General features: G+C 45.8%; 4 protein-coding genes across 4 annotated transcripts in view; all 4 read right to left on the reverse strand.

The window, feature by feature from the left end:
- LOC147958112 (uncharacterized) overlaps positions 1 to 2,657 on the reverse strand; it is a 34,672-nt gene extending 32,015 nt beyond the window's left edge. The window contains exon 1 of the mRNA XM_087531961.1: positions 2,271 to 2,657. Coding sequence (XP_087388087.1) covers positions 2,271 to 2,657 — 387 coding nt within the window. The remainder of the gene's footprint in view (positions 1 to 2,270) is intronic.
- On the reverse strand, positions 487 to 1,909 carry LOC147958113 (uncharacterized). Its single transcript, XM_087536760.1, has 3 exons — positions 1,847 to 1,909; positions 1,581 to 1,727; positions 487 to 1,011 (listed from the first exon to the last, which is right to left on the reverse strand). Exons 1-3 carry the CDS (start codon positions 1,907 to 1,909, stop codon positions 487 to 489), a joined length of 735 nt encoding a protein of 244 aa, XP_087392886.1.
- A 2,913-nt stretch (positions 2,658 to 5,570) lies between the features above and the next one.
- On the reverse strand, positions 5,571 to 7,347 carry LOC147958114 (uncharacterized). Its single transcript, XM_087531962.1, has 3 exons — positions 6,745 to 7,347; positions 6,202 to 6,499; positions 5,571 to 5,611 (listed from the first exon to the last, which is right to left on the reverse strand). The coding sequence occupies exons 1-3, from the start codon at positions 7,246 to 7,248 to the stop codon at positions 5,571 to 5,573; spliced, it is 843 nt and encodes a 280-aa protein (XP_087388088.1). The 5' UTR covers positions 7,249 to 7,347.
- An 8,195-nt stretch (positions 7,348 to 15,542) lies between these two features.
- Positions 15,543 to 17,092, reverse strand: LOC147958115 (uncharacterized). The gene is made up of 3 exons (XM_087536546.1): positions 16,512 to 17,092; positions 16,129 to 16,387; positions 15,543 to 15,583 (listed from the first exon to the last, which is right to left on the reverse strand). The coding sequence occupies exons 1-3, from the start codon at positions 16,998 to 17,000 to the stop codon at positions 15,543 to 15,545; spliced, it is 789 nt and encodes a 262-aa protein (XP_087392672.1). The 5' UTR covers positions 17,001 to 17,092.
- Positions 17,093 to 18,516: the final 1,424 nt, after the last annotated feature.

The raw sequence follows: 18,516 nt of genomic DNA on the forward strand, positions 1-18,516 counted from the left end.
ATGTATGGCACTCAGAACCTAAGTTTGTTAAACCTATGTATGGCACTTTGAAGTTATCTATGTTTATCTCCTGCTGTTCAAATTCTGTGCAAACATTTAGAATATATGTTCTGTGCAAATATTATGGCAAAACAACCACAAACATTTAGAATATATATTCTGTGCAAATATTATGGCAAAACAACCACAAACATTTAGAATATATGTTTTGTGCAAATATTATGGCAAAACAACTACAAACATTTCATTTCATACAAACAAAATACATTAATAAGTAGGACATTGATCCAAAGATGCATTGATCCAAAGATACATTGATAATAAGTAGGACATTAATTAGTTCTTGGGAGTACACAACACAAGTCTTCAGAGTACACAACACAAGTCTTGGACATAAAGATACATAAAGCATTACAGCTTTGGAAGTGCATAAGAGCACATTCATATCAACTGCAGTGCTACCCTAAACCACACCACAATACATACTTAAAAATCATCACATATGTCCTTCAACTTCTTGATCTTGTCCTTGTACCCATGTTTCTGTTTGAGCAGATCTGCAATCATGTACTCTAGTTTTTTCTTCTCTTGTTTCAGTTGGTCCCTCTCTGTCACAACTTGGTCTCTCTCTACCACTAGCTGGTCCCTCTCTTTCTCTGCCTTTGCCCTAAGTACCTGATGAAGATTGGTACAACCATGGTCTGCCAACTTCTTCTTCTCCATCTCCTCTTTGAGATCACTTAGAGCCAACCTAGCATTGCCCAACTCTGTGATAGCATCCTCCTTGTCAGCAACCATTTTAGCAAAGTCCAGTTTGAAAAACCTCAGATCTTCCTCCATCTTCCTCTTTTCTCCAACTAGTTTGAAATTTCTTTCACCAAGCTCAACATTTTGTTTCAGCCTGTCATCGATTTCTTTGTTATACATGCTCCACAATTCAGTGAGGGTGAACTGCATAGCCACTGACCACTCTGGGTCTATCCACTCGAGATAGTTGCACTTTAGTTCTGCCTACAATTAAATAAATATGTTCTCAATAAGTATTTATATGAAATGTGCACAAATTATATAATACTGTATGAAATTGTAGTTTAGTTCTTTCCACCCAAATGTGCACAATCTGTAGTTTTTGTTCTATCCACTGAAATTTAGTTTAATTCTATCCACTGAATTTTAGTTTACTTCTATCCACTGAATTATATTATATGCATCAATTGGTGCCTAAATCAAATATTACATCATTAATTAATAGATATAATCTCAAAATTGTATGCACAAATTCTGGGCAGAAACAATTATAACAACATATATAATTTTTTTTCCATCTATAAGATTGTATATGCATAGATTATATGCATAGATTATGGGCAACAACTATTACATCTTCATGGGCTACATTATATCCATCTATAAGATTGTATATGCATAGATTATATAGATTATGGGCAGAAACAACTATTACATCAACTGAAGCTACATCTATCCAGGAACAAATCTTTGATACACAAAATTGGAGTACTGACAAGTGAATGGAGCATAAACTAACTAAGCTAATCTACTTACACTACTAACCAACATACCTTCTCCTGAGCACACGCAAGAAAACGTCTGCCTGTGTCCACAGATTCAAATGCAACAAGCCTGACGCACGGTTCTTGATGTAGACAACGAGACGACAGATCGTGAGCAATGCCACTCCATTCATAGCAAGAGATAGTCCTAGGAAGCTAACCAGCACACAAATTGCACAAATCAGCGACCTGGTTAAAAATCCCCAAATGATGAACCCTAACCCTAGCGGGATGAACCCTAATCCGTGGGGGAGGCGAGAGGCGAACATGCATACCTGGCTAGTGACTTCTTCGCCGTCCGAAGAAGAGCTCGAGGACTGGTCACTCCAAGAAACCATGGCGGAGCGGCGAAAGGCGGTGAGTCGACAGTGGCGGCGCCGGTGGTGGTCGGGGTCTAGAGAGAGGAGAGCGAGAGTGATGAACTGGCTGGTCTGGTTCGAACACCGACCGGTGCGGGCCACTTAGACGGGCGCGCCGAAACGGCCGTCTCTCGCCGTCTAACGGCGTCCGTCAACACGCGCCACGTCAGCCTGATAGGCGGGACCCACCTGTCGGATTCGCTGTTTTCTGGGCTAAAACGCAGCGTCAGTGCTCCGCATTACAGATTAGCCCCATTGTTGGTGGTTTTTTGTGAACTGCCTCAAATGTGGTATCGATCTGTTACCCTAGCCCATAATGTGGTGGTTTTGAGTAAATAACTCTGTTCCGGTCGAGGTACGGGGCCCTCGCGTTGGCGCGGAGGCAGCCGCCCTGGAAGTTGTGGAGGAGGACTTCGTTCCCGGATTTTGACAGGGTGGCAGACCAAACCATTTCCTCCTCCTCCGGATGGTCGAAGTTGCGCTGCACGACGCGGCGCACACGATGGCCCCGCGGCGCCATGGCGGCGAGGTAGCGCCCGTAGGCGGCGCTGTGGAGAAGCAGATAGACATCGTCTTCGCCCTGGTGCAAGTGCACCGCCCACGCCATGTTTATCGATGCCCGGCGGTGGTGGAGGGAGATGCCAAGCCCGTTTTCGTCGGCGTGCAGGTACGTGCCGAGCTCGCTGCTGCGCAGCCGCACGAGGTGGCCGTCATGGAACTGCTCCATCGGTCGCCGAGCCTGGACCACCGGAGAGCAGAAGGCGGGGCGGTCGCTACGGGGTGGACAATGAGGGAGGATGGGTTCTTGGTTTCTTGGCGCTCCGGTGAGGGGGAGAAGACGGGAAGCCAAAGCTGTTCGGTTGGTTGAGAGGGTTGCCTTCGGGCGCCAAGCCGGAGTATTTCAAGTGCCTGATGAGAAGCCGTCGCCTTTCGGCACTACCTGGGGTTTGCGGGCTTATGGGCCTAGAAAATCCATCCATCGGCCCGTGCAAGTTAGATCCAGATCGTGCACGCTGCTTTTTTTAGGGGTATATAACGATAGTTTATTCAAACACAAGTTCAAGGTAATCGTTACAATATCATGATATCAAGTGGTTGAATGGAATTTTTTTTTGAGAAAAAGGCTCTCCTTGCATCCTTAGGGCATCTACAATGCGGTGCTAAGGGCAGGCGCTAAGGATCTAAATCCTGTCCGTTTTGCTAATCTGGTCAATATTTCCTGGCGCCTTCCAGCCAGCACTGCCAGAGTTGGCAGCGGGTGCTCCAGTGCACCAACAGTTGGTTTGATGTGGGATGTTTAGCGACTCAGAGCTTTAGACGTTGGAGGCCGAGGCTCTTATACAAACACTAGACAATATATTTTCTATTTTTAGTCCTTAAGCGCCTACATAAGCAGCTATGCAATGGAGATGCCCTTAGGTTACCATTGTTTCTCGAAATGAAGGCTCCTGGTGCGCTGGGTTGTGGGTGTCGTTTGCCTGCTAGTGTGTCTGTCTACTATGTGGGCTCTCAACATTAGTGGGCCTGCTCCTTGAGGCAATAGCCCTCAGACAACACATGGGGAGGCGCCTCTGAGCACGCCTAATAGGTCAAATATAATCTTATTTAACGCTTATTGCGTTAAATTGCTGGCACGTTGCACATGAGAACGATCCAAGTGACCAGAGACAGGCCGACCCAGTTTGAGAGCATATTACATTGTGCGAGGCTGCGAGCCAACTAATTATGGTAGGACGCCGATAAGTGCCACACGTGTGGGCGTTAGGGAGTCCGCCCACACATTTTGTGTGGTGTATAAGAGGAACAGCCCACACACCTACGTGTGGGCAAAACAATTAGCGCCCACACGTCTCTTTTTTCCCTCCCGACCCCTCTCACACGCGTGCGTGTGGGTGAAGTTGATAACGCCCACACGCCCGTATGTCAGGTCTCGTACCTCCTGGTCCTGCACGCCACGCGTGACGGTCACCGTGCGCCCGTAGTTGCCATGGTCCAGACCCTCGTCCATGTTCGTTTAATTGCAATTGCCATGTCGCTGAACTACGGTTGCCATGTCGGACAACTGCAGTTGCCATGGTTGCTCAACTGCAGTTGCCATGTATGGTCTGATCTAATGTAGTTGCCATGATTTCATAACTTTAGGAGTTGCCACATACTAACACTAGGCAGTTGAGAGAGTTGCCATGTGCTCACAAGCATGCTAGGGTAGTTGCCATGTAAAAAGGAAGAGTTGCCATCTGCTTACGTGCATGTTAGGGCAGTTGCCATCTGCATGCACGTTAGGGCAGTTGCCATGTACCATGCAAAAACATATGGTAACTCGGTAAAAGAGAGTTGTCATCTACTTACGTGCACACTAGGCAGTTGCCGTGTACCCTGCAAAACACATGGCAAACTCGAGTAAAAAAAGAGAGTTGCCACCTGCTTATAAAAGCACACTAGGGGCAGTTGCCATGTGCAGTGCAAAAACACATGGCAACTAGCAGCTTGGGTATGGGAGAGGAGAAGGGCGTGTGGGCAAGATGCCAAATGCCCACACACTAGCCCTTGTGTGTGCGTGCAAAGTGGCGTGTGGGCGAACTGCTGAACGCCCACACACCAGCTCCTCCTCTGTGGTGAAATGGCCGTGTGGGCGACCGGCTGAACGCCCACACACCAAGCCAGTCCTACGTGGCACTAGAAACATGCCAAGATTCGTGCGCTCACGAACGGACGCGGATCCACGCGTGTGGGCGAGATGCAAACGCCCACACGTGTGGGCGTTAACATTTCCGTTATGGTAACCTTCTAGAAGGTTCATGAACCGTTTTTTTTACTTTTTCACTTTTTCCTGAAAATTCACAAAAGAATCATGATTTTATAAAACGAGTTCACAATTTCAAAAAAATATTTTTGTTTAGAAAAACACAAATTTAAAAAAGTTTCTATGATTAAAAGAAGTTGTTATTCAACTATTGCTGCATATAAAAAAGTCTTATAATTTTGATAAACAGCAGTCAGATCAACAGGACAGTTGATGCACAAAGCATGAGAACAATATAATCTGCAGAAACTAGTATTCTTATAGTGTTATGGCCAGGTATAAAACCTGAATTTTCTTCACATGTTATTCAAATGATAGGTGCATTAGCATCTTCAGTTTCAGTTTTCTTCTTTCAGTTGAGTAAGCATAGGTGCATTATCATCACCATGTTCAGAATTATAGGTGTTAATGAAAACGGGCTGAAACTTATAGGCAGAGTGTCCGAGCGCATTAGGGTCGCCATGTTCAGAATTCGATCGTTGTCGAATCAGAAATTTATTCTCTCCTCTAATGGACTGAAACTTTCAGCAGAATAACAAAACTCAAGTACTCAACTCACTGCAAGAACCACAACATCTGTCTCAACACCTAAGAGAAATGCAGCTAGCAACATTGAAGTAGTGGCCATTGTCAAACACATTACAGACTAATGTCACCGGCTCACCGCACCGTTGTTCAAACAGTTTCGGAATTTTTAAACCGTGATGCGAACGCTTCCTGAACGCATATCTCAACAAAAGGACCTGGGTTCTAATGTCATCGTGTCCGAGGCATCTGACACTTCTGAAGAGGTGAACACTGAGCAGCAGTCCTAGGAGTCCTTGCTCTGGCATATCTCTACTCTGCATGGACATCCGGGTACCGCAGCTCCGCGTGGGCTGAATTAGAAGAAAAATAGTTAAGCAGCTAGGCATCATGTGTGTCAGGTACTGCAACAAGTTTAAATAAGAAGATGAAAAGGAAAGCTGCCGTACAAAACCTCAAAACAATGTAATGTGCTGTGGGATACAACCTGACTTTTCTCCACACTTTATTTGAAACAAACTACAGTAGGATAAAAGATAGAAATCAGTATATTCTCTGTGAAGCTGAACTCGCCAGACTGAATCATCTGAATCAAATCCAATAGTTTCTTCAGCGTGGATTTTTGACATATGAAAATTGAAAACTAGCATCTGTCCATAAATCAAACAGGTTCGGTGTGGATTTGATTCAGGAACTCTTACTGATGTCTATGATCCTACAGTAGTGCAGAATATTTCCAACTCCTAACTCCTCAGTGAAACAGAGATATGCAAAAGTTTCAGACTAAACCAGTTCCAGTAAACTGTTTTCAGATTAGCAACAGGTTCGAACGCTTTTCAAGCACTAGGCTACTGCAAATATCTGGACAAGTTCAAGACTACTGTAAATATAAGTTTCTTGCCACAGAAGACGAGTAGGAACTAGGAAGTTGAGGGCCTCTCACCAGGCGTCCCCGCGATGACGACGACGATGCGGAGGGTCTCCTGGTTCCTCGGCAGGTTGACGAGGAGTGGGGTAAGCCGGTCAACACCTGTGCGGAGGCACATGACGAGGTCGGAGACGTCCATGATGGCGCCCAGCTGCATGGCCAGCTCGTTCCTCAGGCGGAACACGGACCTCCCAACGAAGAAGAACTCGCCGTGCTCGATGAGGGGCCCGTCGACGTCGTCGTTCAGCCACACGTAGTGGATCAGCCGCGTGGCCACGTTCAGCAACATGGCGGCGGGGAAGTGAAGCTGCAACTGAGTCGCAAAGAACTTGAGATCAAATGCGAATTTGAGATGCGGAGGCGCAAGAAGCCAAAGAAATCTCAAATCATGCAAGAAGCTCAAATCTGGCAATAACAGAGCCAAGAATTGCTCCCGGGCGAATGAAATTAACACGATTTGCAATGTTTGCGGTCAATTTCCGACGCATGTTAACAACATCCAAGAACCCAATTCGTGCAAATTCGGGAAGAATCAAGAAGCGGGCATGGCGGACTCACCACAGTCGGAGCTGGAAGGGGAGGCATGCCCTCCCTGGCGGGGGTGTGCTCCACGACCCAGTGCATCATCGTGGTGACGTTTGCGATGTTGTTGATGGCCTGGACGCTGACGCCGTTGTTCCAGCGGAGGTACCTCCCGTTGGCACGGAGGCAGCCACGGTTGATGTGGCGAAGCAGGACTTCGTCCTCAGATTCTGAAGGGATGGCAAACCAAAGGATTGCAATCACCTCCGGATGGTCGTAGTTGCGCTGCTCGACGCGGAGCCCGCGGTGGCCGAACGGCGCCGGCGCGTCCGTGGCGGCAAGGTAGCCGCCGTAGGCGGCGCTGAGGAGGAGCAGACACTGCACGTTCTGTCCCTGGTGCAAGTGCACCGCCCAAGCCGTGTTCATCGACGCCCGGCGGGGGTGGAGGGAGACGCCATGCCCGTCTTCGTCGGCGCTCAGGTACGTGCCGAGCTGGCGGCTGCGCAGCCGCACGTGGTGGCCGTGATGGAACTGGTCCATCGACAGCAGAGGCGGGGGCTCTGCGCGGTGGAGAGGGGGGCGCCGGGGAGGATGAGTTCTTGGTTTCTTGACGCTCCGGCGACGGGGAGAAGATGGGAAGTGAAAGCTGTTGGTTGAGACGGTTACCTTCGGGCGCCAAGGCTGTATTTCAAGCTGCCTGAGAAGCCGTCGCCTTTCGGCACCACCTGGATTTGCAGGCTTATGGGCCTACAAAATCCATCCATCAGCCCGCATAAGTTAGATCCAGATCGTCCACGCTGTTTTTTTTTTTTGACTGCTGCTACAAATCCTCCGGCTGACGCCACTGAATGAAAAATAATTAATTAAGCCGCTCGCCGACCGCTCGATTGGGCTGTGCTTGAATGTTGGATTAAATCGTTTTTCGTCGAGGTAATAACACTAGTGGTGCCTAAACTTGCCATCGACGTTCACTTTAATGCCTAAATTTGAAAAATACACCGAACTGGTTCTATAACTTGGCATTGTGGAATAAAATATCCTTTCTCCCCGCAAAAAAAAAACTTGACAGTATGGTTCAAATACGGTTCGAGTCAGGTCTAGATATATATGTATTTCTGACTAGACATGCGAGCGTGGCGCAGGACCCACTTGCAGTGCAGGGACATACTGCCATGAAGAGTGCGTCTCAATGACTATCGGGTCCCACCTGTCAGTGCAAAGTTGAAATAAACTAAAAAATTGAAAAGCCAAGATTCGAACCGACGACCTGTGAGCCGCGAAGGACATGCACCAACGAATACACCCATATAATTTTGCAGTCTTTTACGCACTACAACGGTTTATATATCCGATAAAGCCGTGGAGTTAAATGTGTTGCAGTTAGTGCACCCATTTTCCACATGTTAGCTTTTTATTTTTTAGAAATTGCAAAATATTCAGGTAGTATATGAAGTGTCCATGCTTTTTAGGAAATGTATTTCTAGTTCTAAAAAGTGTTCACTTGTTTAAAAAAGTATATGTGTTTGTCAAAAGATATTTTTTTAACAAAACTAAATATTAAAATATGTGTCAGAAAATAAACAATGGCCTAGTGTTCCTCCAGGATTTTATACATTCTTATATTTATATTTGCAATTTTTAAACTATACATACATTTTTCTAGTTAAAAAAACTTTTAAATAACTGAGTTTATAATAATATGTAAATATTTTTATTACATTAACGTGTTTGAAAATAAATTTTTTATGCATATTAGTTCTGAGACAAGAAGATTCTAGATTTATTTTTATTACCATTAGAATAATTTGCATAAGTTTTAGAATTAATAAAAGCAAAAAAGAAACCCACACGTCGAAGGGTCATGTAAAAAAGGAAAAATCACCAATATTTTAAAAAAGGACCACATGATATGTTTTTAAAACATGAATATTTTGAAAATTTATTAACATTTCAAAAATGTATAACTATTAAAAGTTGCAAAATTATTTTATTAAATGTGTGAAACCTTACAAATATTATGAAACATTTTTTAATTATTTTGTATTATTTAAAATTTATGAATATTTTAAAAAATTGAGGGGTCATTTACTATTTATTTAATATTGTGACTATAGTTTTAATATTTTTTAAAAAATGAAAAATAACTAGCATGTGGAAAATTGGTCGCACTGATTGCAGTCTAGTTCGCTAGATAAAGGTTAGCGATGCATTACAGTTAACTTACTTGCCCTGGTCATGTGGTTTGTGTAGGTTCTTTACAGTGCACAGATCGCCGGTTCAAATCTTAGCTGTTCTTCATTTTTATTTATTTCAGTTGTCCACTGACATGTGGGACCCGATGGTCATTTACACACACTCTTTCCATGCCGGTCTGTCTCGGCACTGACCCGTGCCAGCTGGCATGTCTAGTTAACAATACATACGTATTTAAACCATATTTGAATCATACCATCAAATTGTAGAACCAGTTCGGTGTATTTTCAAGTTTAGGCATCAAAGTGAACATCGATGACAAGTTTAGGCACCGCACGCTCATGTTTCTACTCGCGTCACGATCCAAAGGCCAGCATGTTGGCTCGCAACGCACTCATCACTGGATTGCCGTGACGCTTGTCAATGCCCCCGCAGCACCACCGTAGTTGTAGGGTCGTCGTCATTGTAATAACGCCATTGTTGCGGAACACCGTCGTCGACTTGTTACAGTAGCCCACCATTGCAAAGGTCCTATCGTACGTTGTGGCAACAACAACATTTTCATTGCAGAAGCACCCTATAGGGTCTGCCTGGCCACAACACTTTGCCAACGTCGTCTTGGTCATCGAAGCATCGCCACGATCGTCAACGTCGAAGCATTGTTGCGGCCCGTCAACGTCATCTAGCCGTCAAAACATTGTCACGGTCACTGAAGCACGCCTTGCAGCATGGCCGCAGTCGTCGACAACGTCTAGTCGTCGTGATCGTCGAAGCATTGCCACGGCCATCGACGTTGTTGTGGTCATCGAAGCATTGCCACGACCATTGAAGGACGCCTCGTAGTATGGCAGTGGTCGTCGAAGCATTGCCACGACCATTGAAGGACGCCTCGTATTATGGCCGTGGTAATCAAGCATTGTCGTGACTGTCAACATCATCATGGTCGTCGAAGCATTGCCACGATCAAGGAAGCACGCCTCACGACATGTCCACGATCGTCACCGACGTCATGCCACGCCTTATCACCATAGTCGTCAAAGCATGGCCACAATCATGGAAGCACGCCTCGCGTCATGGTCGCGGTCGTCGTCGACGTCATGCCACGCCTTATCGCTATGGTCGTTAAAGCATTGCAACGATCACTGTAGCATGCCTCACAGCATGGCCGCGGTCGTTAACGACGTCACGTCGTTGAAGCATTGCCGCGGTCGTCGACGTAGCCGTGGTCGTGCTAGCATTGCCCCAATCACTGAAGCACACCTCGTAGAACTGTCGTGGTCGTCGATTACGACACACCATGCCTCGTCGACCATGTCATGGCATGCCTCGTCGTCGTGGTCATAGAAGCATTGTTGCGACCGTCGACGTGGTCGCCGGACATAGCACCCGCATGAAACAGTTGCGCCGGCAAGCTCGCCGCAACCAAGCATGGCCAGCTAACAACAACATTGTCAATCCTCTGCAACACCTGGCACACCGCATGGCGCCGCCGACGCTGCATCGGCACATTCTGCAAATACGGGGCGATCACCTGTCGAATCGCCGCGCTGTTCAGTAGCAGCAGCGGGGCCGGCGCGGGGAACTGAAGATCGCCAACTGCTGGTGTCCGTCAGGTAAGTTGTGACTCGGGCATGTAAGTCGGCGACTACTCCTTGCAGAAGAGGCGGTGACCACCGCTTGCAGCACTGGTGGTGTCCACCCAGCGGTCGCTGCTCGCGGCACCGCGTGGCTCGGCTTGTTAGCCGGCGAGGACCCCCTGCAGCAAAAAGTGGTGGTGCCACACTGTCGTACAACGTATCTAGTGCATCAAGATAATTGGTGTTACCGGTGCATTCAAAAATATTTAAAAAAATTCGAAAATAATTTAGTGTATCGACACAACATCAATGTATGTTGTCAAAAAATTCAAATCAAAATTCAAAACAATGCTCAAGATACAAAAATGATAAATTTGACCTCAATGTGCTAATGGGCCAAAACTAAAGCCCAACTTGTGTTACGTACTATTGAGTGTCAAATTTGTTATTTTTGTATCTGGAGCAATGTTTCAAATATTGAATTAAAATTTTGTGACAACATACATTGTTACGTATTTTTCGTATAAATTGGATCAATTATTAAAAAAATAAGGAGCAAACATAGGTATCAGATATCAGGAACATAAGCTTACCCGGGAGAAATGCACTCTGTGTTAGTCCGATCACTTAGTGTCAATGCACTAGATCTTTTTTGGATTTTTTCGAATATTTTTTAATGTGCAATGGGACTTTTGTTGTATGCTTTGAGTAGCTTCATACCATGCCTTGCTTTGCCTTGATATGTTCCTGTAGCATGTTGTATCTTGCTCTAAAGATTGCTTCCTGATATTAAATTCCTGGCATGTTGTTATTTTCACCAAGTCTGAAACCTGATATCTTTTGCACTTTTGCCATGCTTGTTTGAACCTGTTATTGAGTGAATTAGCCGTAGCTCAGTGTTCATCTTTTGTCAAGCATCTTGAGTGGATCCCTGCCATGTATTTTATTGTCATATTGGAGTGCTGTAGCATGTTGTTCTTGATGCATTTAGATGGTCTCATGCTGTTAATCGCAGACCGGTGCCATAATTGTTTTTGCTTGCCATTTCCAAACCGTGCATCCGTTTCCGGTGATCTTTATATCGATTTCGACCGACATCAACCCCTCTTTCCAGTGGCACTCTTGGATTTCCAAGTTGAGGCCAGGTTCAATCATTCCTTTCCAAATCATGCATATGCATCTCATACCGCATCCCGCATATCATGACATGTTTTTGCATCATGTTGTTTGTGCATTGCACGTGGTTGATTGTGTCTCCCTTTGCTTATGTTCTTGCTTTGGGTAGAGCCGGGAGACGAGTACGTGATCGAGGAGCCCGTTGAGTACGCTTACGAGGATCAAGCTAACGTTACCTCGGAGAACTTTGTAGGCAAGATGACCATATCCTCGAAATCACTTCTATCTTTGCTTGCTAGATGCTCGCTCTTTTGCTATGCCTATGCTACGATACCTACCACTTGCTTATCATGCCTCCTATGTTGCCATGTCAAACCTCTAACCCACCTTGTCCTAGCAAACCGTTGTTTGGCTATGTTACCGCTTTGCTCAGCCCCTCTTATAGCGTTGTTAGTTGCAGGTGAAGATTGGAGTTTGTTCCTTGTTGGAACATGTTTATTGTTGGGATATCATTATTATATCTTATCTATCTTAATGCATCTATATACTTGGTAAATGGTGGAAGGCTCGGCCTTATGCCTGGTGTTTTGTTCCACTCTTGCAGCCCTAGTTTCCGTCATACCGGTGTTATGTTCCTTGATTTTGCGTTCCTTACACGGTTGGGTTATAATGGGAACCCCTTGACAGTTCGCCTTGAATAAAACTCCTCCAGCAATGCCCAACCTTGGTTTTACCATTTGCCACCTAGCCTCTTTTTTCTTGGGTTTCCGGAGCCCGAGGGTCATCTTTATTTAACCCCCCCCCTGGGCCAGTGCTCCTCCGAGTGTTGGTCCAAACTGAGCTGTCTGCGGGGCCACCTCGGGGAAACTTGAGGGTTGGTTTTACTCGTAGTTAGTCTCATCTGAGTGTGCCCTGAGAACGAGATATGTGCAGCTCCTATCGGGATTTGTCGGCACATTCGGGCGGCTTTGCTGGACTTGTTTTACCATTGTCGAGATGTCTTGTAACCGGGATGCCGAGTCTGATCGGATTGTCTTGGGAGAAGGAATATCCTTCGTTGACCGTGAGAGCTTGTGATGGGCTAAGTTGGGACACCCCTGCAGGGATTTGAATTTTCAAAAGCCCTGCCCACGGTTATGGGCAGATGGGAATATGTTAATATCCGGTTGTATAAAACCTTAACCTTAACTTAATTAAAATGAATCAACTGAGTGTGTGGCCGTGATGGTCTCTTTTCGGCGGAGTCCGGAAAGAGAACACGGTCTTGAGTTATGCTTGATCGTAGGTTGTTCTAGGATCACTTCTTGATCATAGTTCATCGACCGTGCCTTTGCCTCCTCTTCTCGCTCTCTTTTGCGTATGATAGCCATCATACATGCTAGTTGCTTGCTGCAGCTCCACATCATACTTTTACCCTTCCTATAAGCTTAAATAGTCTTGATCGCGAGGGTGTGAGATTGCTGAGTCCCCATGACTCATAGATTCCTTCCAAAACCAGATGCAGGGACCGATGATGCCATTCCAGGAGATTCGACTGAGCTCAAGTGAGAGTTCGATGAGGACTCAGGACGATACTACGTGTCTTTTCCAGATGATCAGTAGTGGTGCCCAGTTGGGGCGATCGGGGACTTTGTCGCATTTGGGGTTTATCTTTATTTTGGTTCCGTAGTCGGACCTTGAGTGTATCTGGATGAATGTAATGACTTATTTATGCATTGTGTGACGTGGCGATTGTAAGCCAACTATGTATCTCTTTCCCTTATGTATTACATGGGTTGTTGTGAAGATTACCTCCGTTGCGACATTGCTTTCAATGCGGTTATGCCTCTAAGTCGTGCTTCGACACGTGAGAGATATAGCCGCATCGAGGGCGTTACAAGTGAGTTCATGAAGAAGACAAACCGACGTCGACGAACGGATCCTCACAAACGCGACGTTATCGGATCCAATCCGAAGAAGAAACACCGGAAATAAGCAAACACCATGGTAAACAACCATCACATCAACATGGCATGATGCACAACCAAGTATGATGCATGTCCGGTTTAATGAAGCATGGCATGGCAAAGTGCACAAACAAACCTACAAATTAAGTGGAACTCAATATGCAACAAGTTGCATATTGACGGAACACCACAACAATTATTTAGTTCTCTCCCGTTTAGGTACCCAACAATATTAAATGTTGTTAAACATGGCAAGAGAAGAAGCAAAAGTAAAACCTCTATCTAAACAAGTTTAAATGAGGCCGGAACAAACAATAATTCCGGTAAATCCCCATAAGCATTTAGCAATTTAATGCAAACAACAATTTTAAACATTTTAATTGTTGTTATCATGATGCGGATGACATGTGCAAGTTTATGCAATTTTTATTAAAAGTTGTCAAGAGCATTACGAAGCATTTGTCACCGTGGCAAAAACGAAAGGGGTGCCACGGCAACGAATCCGAAAATGATGCCACGGCAACAAATCGGTTCCGGTAGCTCACGAAGATACCGGTGCAAAAGGTGGTGTAGCTAGAGCGGAATAACTAGAGATAGTGGGGTGATCCCGATTACTAGGTGTCCCACGAGACGACACTGGTAGCACAAATTGCCCCGGTGCACCAGATACATTTCGGGGTTGTGGGTGTCGCTGGCCTGCTAGTGTGTCTGCCTACTATGTGGGCTCTCAACATTAGTGGGTCGCTGCCCAAGTCCCCCAGAGTTTCAGTCTCTCACTGCGGCTAGCCTTCCTCTTTGCTCGTGATTTCACGTAAACATCATCTTCCCTCAAATCCCGAAACCCGTCTGCAGGTGCATGACCCAACTGCTTGGTGGCAGTGATGCCCTACTGCGAGTCTGCGACTCCTCAACGATGTGGCCTCCCGGAGCAGTCCGCAGATTTGGGCTGGCTCCTTGAGGCGAAAGCCCTCAGACAACACATGAGGAGGCGCCTCTGAGCACACCTAATCGGTCAAATCCTATTTTACGCTTATTGCATTAAATTGTTGGCACATTGCACATGAGGACGATCCAAGCAACCAGAGACAGGCCGACCCAGTTTGTGCGAGCCAACCAATTGTGGTAACCTTCTAGAAGGTTCATGAACCGGTTTTATTTTACTTTTTTACTTTTTTCTAAAAATTCACAAAAGAGTCATGATTTTATAAAACGAGTTCACAATTTTAAAAAAGATTTTTGTTTATAAAAACACAAATTTGAAAAAAAAATCTATGATTAAAAGAAGTTGCTATTCAACTATTGCTGCATATAAAAAAGTCTCATAATTTTGCTAAACAACAGTCAGAGCAACAGGACAGTTGATGCACAAAGCATGAGAACAATATAATCTGCAGAAACTAGTATTCTTATAGTGTTATGGCCAGGTATAAAACCTGAATTTTGTTCACATGTTATTCACATGATAGGTGCATTAGCATCTTCGGTTTCAGTTTTCTGCTTTCAGTTGAGTAAGCATAGGTACATTAGCATCGCCATGTTCAGAATTATAGGTGCTAATGAAAATGGACTGAAACTTATAGGAAGAGTGTCCCAGCGCATTAGGGTCGCCATGTTCAGAATTCGATCGTTGTCGAATCAGAAATTTATTTTCTGCTGATGGACTGAAACTTTCAGCAGAATAACAAAAGTCTAGTGTTCAACAAGAACCACCACATCTGTGTCAATACAACACCTAAGAGAAATGCAGCTAGTAACGTTGAAGTAGTAGCCATTGTCAAATGCATTACAGACTAATGTCACTGGACCGTTGTTCAAACAATTTCAGAATTTTAGAACCGTGATGCCAGCGCAAATATGTTTCCTATACTGCCAGGGACAACAAATCAAGTTTAGCTAGCAGAAAAACAAGAACTGCTAGGTTCTCCTGAACCCGTATCTCAACAGCAGGCGGCTGACACTTCCGAAGAGGCAACAGTACTCCTAGGAGCCCTGGCTCCGGTATCTACTCTGCATCGACATCCGGGTACCGCAGCGTCGCATGGACTGAAATTAGCAGAAAAATAGTTAAACAAGTTTAAATAAGAATATCAAAAGGAAAGCTGCTGTACAAAACATCAAAACAATGTATGTGCTGTAGGATAAAACCTGAATTTTACGACACGTTATTCGAAAGAAATTACAGTAGGCTAAAAGCCTAAAAGATAGAAATCAATATCTTCTCTGTGAAGCTGAACTCGCCAGACTGAATCATCTGAATCAAAGCCAATAGTTTCTTTCTATATCAGTGTTCAGCAACTTTTATTACGACACGTTCATTGTGGATTTGATTCAGCAATTTTTAGTCTTTTAGTGATGCCTGTAATCCTACAGCATGCAGTTCACAATATTTCCAAGTCCTAACTCCTAACTCCTAACTGAAACAGATAAGCAAAAGTTTCAGACTGCACCAGTTTCAGTAAACTGTTTTGAGATTTGCAACAGGCTCGAACGCTTTTCAAAGCACAAGACAGATTAGCACTGAAACCCAAAACATCTGGACAATTTCAAGACTAGGAAGAAGAGTAGGAAGTTGAGGGCCTCGATCTCACCAGGCGTCCCCGCGATGACGACGACGATGGCGAGGGGCTGGTGGTTTCTCGGCAGGTCAACGAGGAGTGGGGTAAGCCAGGCAGCATATGTCTGGAAGCACATGACGAGGTCGGAGGCGTCGATGGCCAGCCGCCTGGCCAGCTCGTCCCTCAGGTCGAACACGGACCTCCCCCTAAACCAGAATGAGCCGCGGTCGACGACGTTCGGCCACACGTAGTGGATCAGCCGCCACTCCCACATGGCGGCGGCGAAGGGAACCTGCAGTTGAGACGAATGAAATTAACACGATTTTGCAATCTTTGCGGTCTTCCGACGCACATCCAAGAAGAACCTAATTTGTGCAAATTCGGGAGAAATCAAGAAGCGGGCATGGCGGACTCACTGGAAGGGGAGGCATGCCCTCCCTGGCGGGGATGTGCTCCACGACCCAGTGCACCGTCGTGGTGACGTTTCCGGTGTCGTGGACGCTGACGCCGATGTTCCAGCGTGGGTACGAGTACCTCGTGTTGGCGCGGAGGCTGCCGCCGTGGAAGTGGTGGAGGCAGACTTCGTCCCCGGATTCTGACAGGGCGGCATACCAAAACATTGCCTCGAACTCCGGATGGTCGTACTTGCGCTGCACGACGCGGCGGCCGCCTCCCGGCGCCGGCGTGTCCGTGGCGGCGAGGTAGCGCCCGTAGGCGGCGCTGTAGAGGAGAAGATAGTCATCCTCCCACGTCTCGTCATGGTGCAAGTGCACCGCCCACGCGGCGTTCATCGACGCCCGGCGGTGGTGGAGTGAGACGCCAACCCCGTTGTCGTCGGCGTGCAGGTACGTGCCAAGCTGGCTGCTGCGCAGCCGCACGTGGTGGCCGTCATGGAACTGCTCCATCGGTCGCTTGGGCTCTGCGCGGTGGAGATGGAGAGAAGATGGGTTCTTGGTTTCTTGGCGCTCCGGCGACGGGGAGAAGATGGGAAGCCAAAGCTGTTGGTTGAGACGGTTACCTTTGGGCGCCAAGCCGGAGTATTTCAAGCTGCCGTCGCCTTTCGGCGCCAGCTGGGTTTGCGGGCTTATGGGCCTAGAAAATCCATCCATCGGCCCGTAGAAGCTAGATCCAGCACGCCTAATCATCAACTTGCTGTCTTGTCTCAAAAGAAAAATCAACTTGCTGTCGGCGCTGAAAAAAACAAAATCCACGTGATGTCTCGGAAGGGGGAAAATATCGTGTTTTTCTTTCTCCAGGAAACATTTTTTTAGGGACCAGATCTATTATAAAAATTCATCGAAAGTATAAAGTATATTAAACATAATAAAATTACATCGGGATTCGAACACCACCAAACGACCACTAATGCCGCCAAAACAAACCGTCAACGCACTTTGTCGCCGCTCCCTGGAGCCGGCTTGTCCTTGTCGACGACAGCCGAAAAGTCTTCGTGCACATGTCTTTAAGGATCAGCGCCCTAGTGCTGCAGTCGTTATCATTGAACCCTTGCATAGATCTCAAGCACCTGACATCAAATCTTACCATATTAGGAGAAACGACCTTAGGTTACTAAGCTCCCATGAAACGAAGGCTCATGGTGCGCTGGGACTGTGGGTATTGCTCGGGACCCCACTGGTAAGTCTCTGGCCCGTTGGTGTGTCTGACTACTATGTGGGCTCTCAGCATTAGACGGTCGCTGCCCAAGTCTCTAGGTCTTTCTCTCTGGCCAGCCTTCCTCTTCGCCCATTTTTTCATGTCACTATCGTCTCCCCTCTAATACTAAAACCCCTCCACATGGGCATGGCTCCACTTGGCGGCGATGAGGGTCTATAGTAGTGTGACTCCTCTGCGACATGGACTCTCGGAGAAATTCTAAGCTTTGGGCTGGCTCTTCGAGGCGACAATCCTCATGCAACACATGAGAAGGCGCTCTAAGAGGTACCGAGCACGCCTAATCGGTCAAACCCTATTTGACGCTTTATTGCATTAAAAATGTTTGCGCATCGCACATGATAATGACCAAAGCTACCAGACATGGCCCGATCTAGTTTCATCATATGACACACCAACCTGTTTAGGAAACCTTATAGATGGTTCATACGCCAGTTTTCTTATTCAGATTTTTTTCCTTTTTGTCTTTTTTTTTTGAAAATTCACATTTTAGAAGAAAAAAAATCATGATTTTATAAAGAAACTTAACAGTTTCAAAAATGTTCTTAATTTCAAAAATCATAAATTTGAAAAAACAGATTCGTTTAAAAAAGTGTTGACAAATTAAAAAAATATCATGTTTCAAAAAAAAATATAAACTCTGTGCAAATTTCAATGAATGTTAGGAAATTTTAAAAATATTTCACGTCTAAATAAAGTTCAAAATTTTGATAAAATTTTCATGTAAAAAATAGTTTTCTAAAAATAGAG

This window comes from Triticum urartu, chromosome 7A, assembly GCF_056163025.1.
Source record: "Triticum urartu cultivar PI428250 chromosome 7A, HENAU_Tu73, whole genome shotgun sequence".
Lineage (NCBI taxonomy): Eukaryota > Viridiplantae > Streptophyta > Magnoliopsida > Poales > Poaceae > Triticum > Triticum urartu.

Excerpts from the sequence above, each read along its gene's own strand:
- LOC147958113 (XM_087536760.1), bottom strand. The coding sequence starts at position 1,909 with ATGGTTTCTTGGAGTGACCAGTCCTCGAGCTCTTCTTCGGACGGCGAA. Across the intron at positions 1,728-1,846 it reads GCGAAGAAGTCACTAGCCAG|CTTCCTAGGACTATCTCTTG; the intron begins GTATGCATGTTC and ends TGTGCTGGTTAG. Across the intron at positions 1,012-1,580 it reads TTGCGTGTGCTCAGGAGAAG|GCAGAACTAAAGTGCAACTA; the intron begins GTATGTTGGTTA and ends ATTTAATTGTAG.
- LOC147958115 (XM_087536546.1), bottom strand. The coding sequence starts at position 17,000 with ATGGAGCAGTTCCATGACGGCCACCACGTGCGGCTGCGCAGCAGCCAG. Across the intron at positions 16,388-16,511 it reads AGGGCATGCCTCCCCTTCCA|GTTCCCTTCGCCGCCGCCAT; the intron begins GTGAGTCCGCCA and ends TCTCAACTGCAG. Across the intron at positions 15,584-16,128 it reads CGTCATCGCGGGGACGCCTG|TCCATGCGACGCTGCGGTAC; the intron begins GTGAGATCGAGG and ends TGCTAATTTCAG.
- LOC147958114 (XM_087531962.1), bottom strand. The coding sequence starts at position 7,248 with ATGGACCAGTTCCATCACGGCCACCACGTGCGGCTGCGCAGCCGCCAG. Across the intron at positions 6,500-6,744 it reads CCCTTCCAGCTCCGACTGTG|TTGCAGCTTCACTTCCCCGC; the intron begins GTGAGTCCGCCA and ends TTTGCGACTCAG. Across the intron at positions 5,612-6,201 it reads CGTCATCGCGGGGACGCCTG|CCCACGCGGAGCTGCGGTAC; the intron begins GTGAGAGGCCCT and ends CTTCTAATTCAG.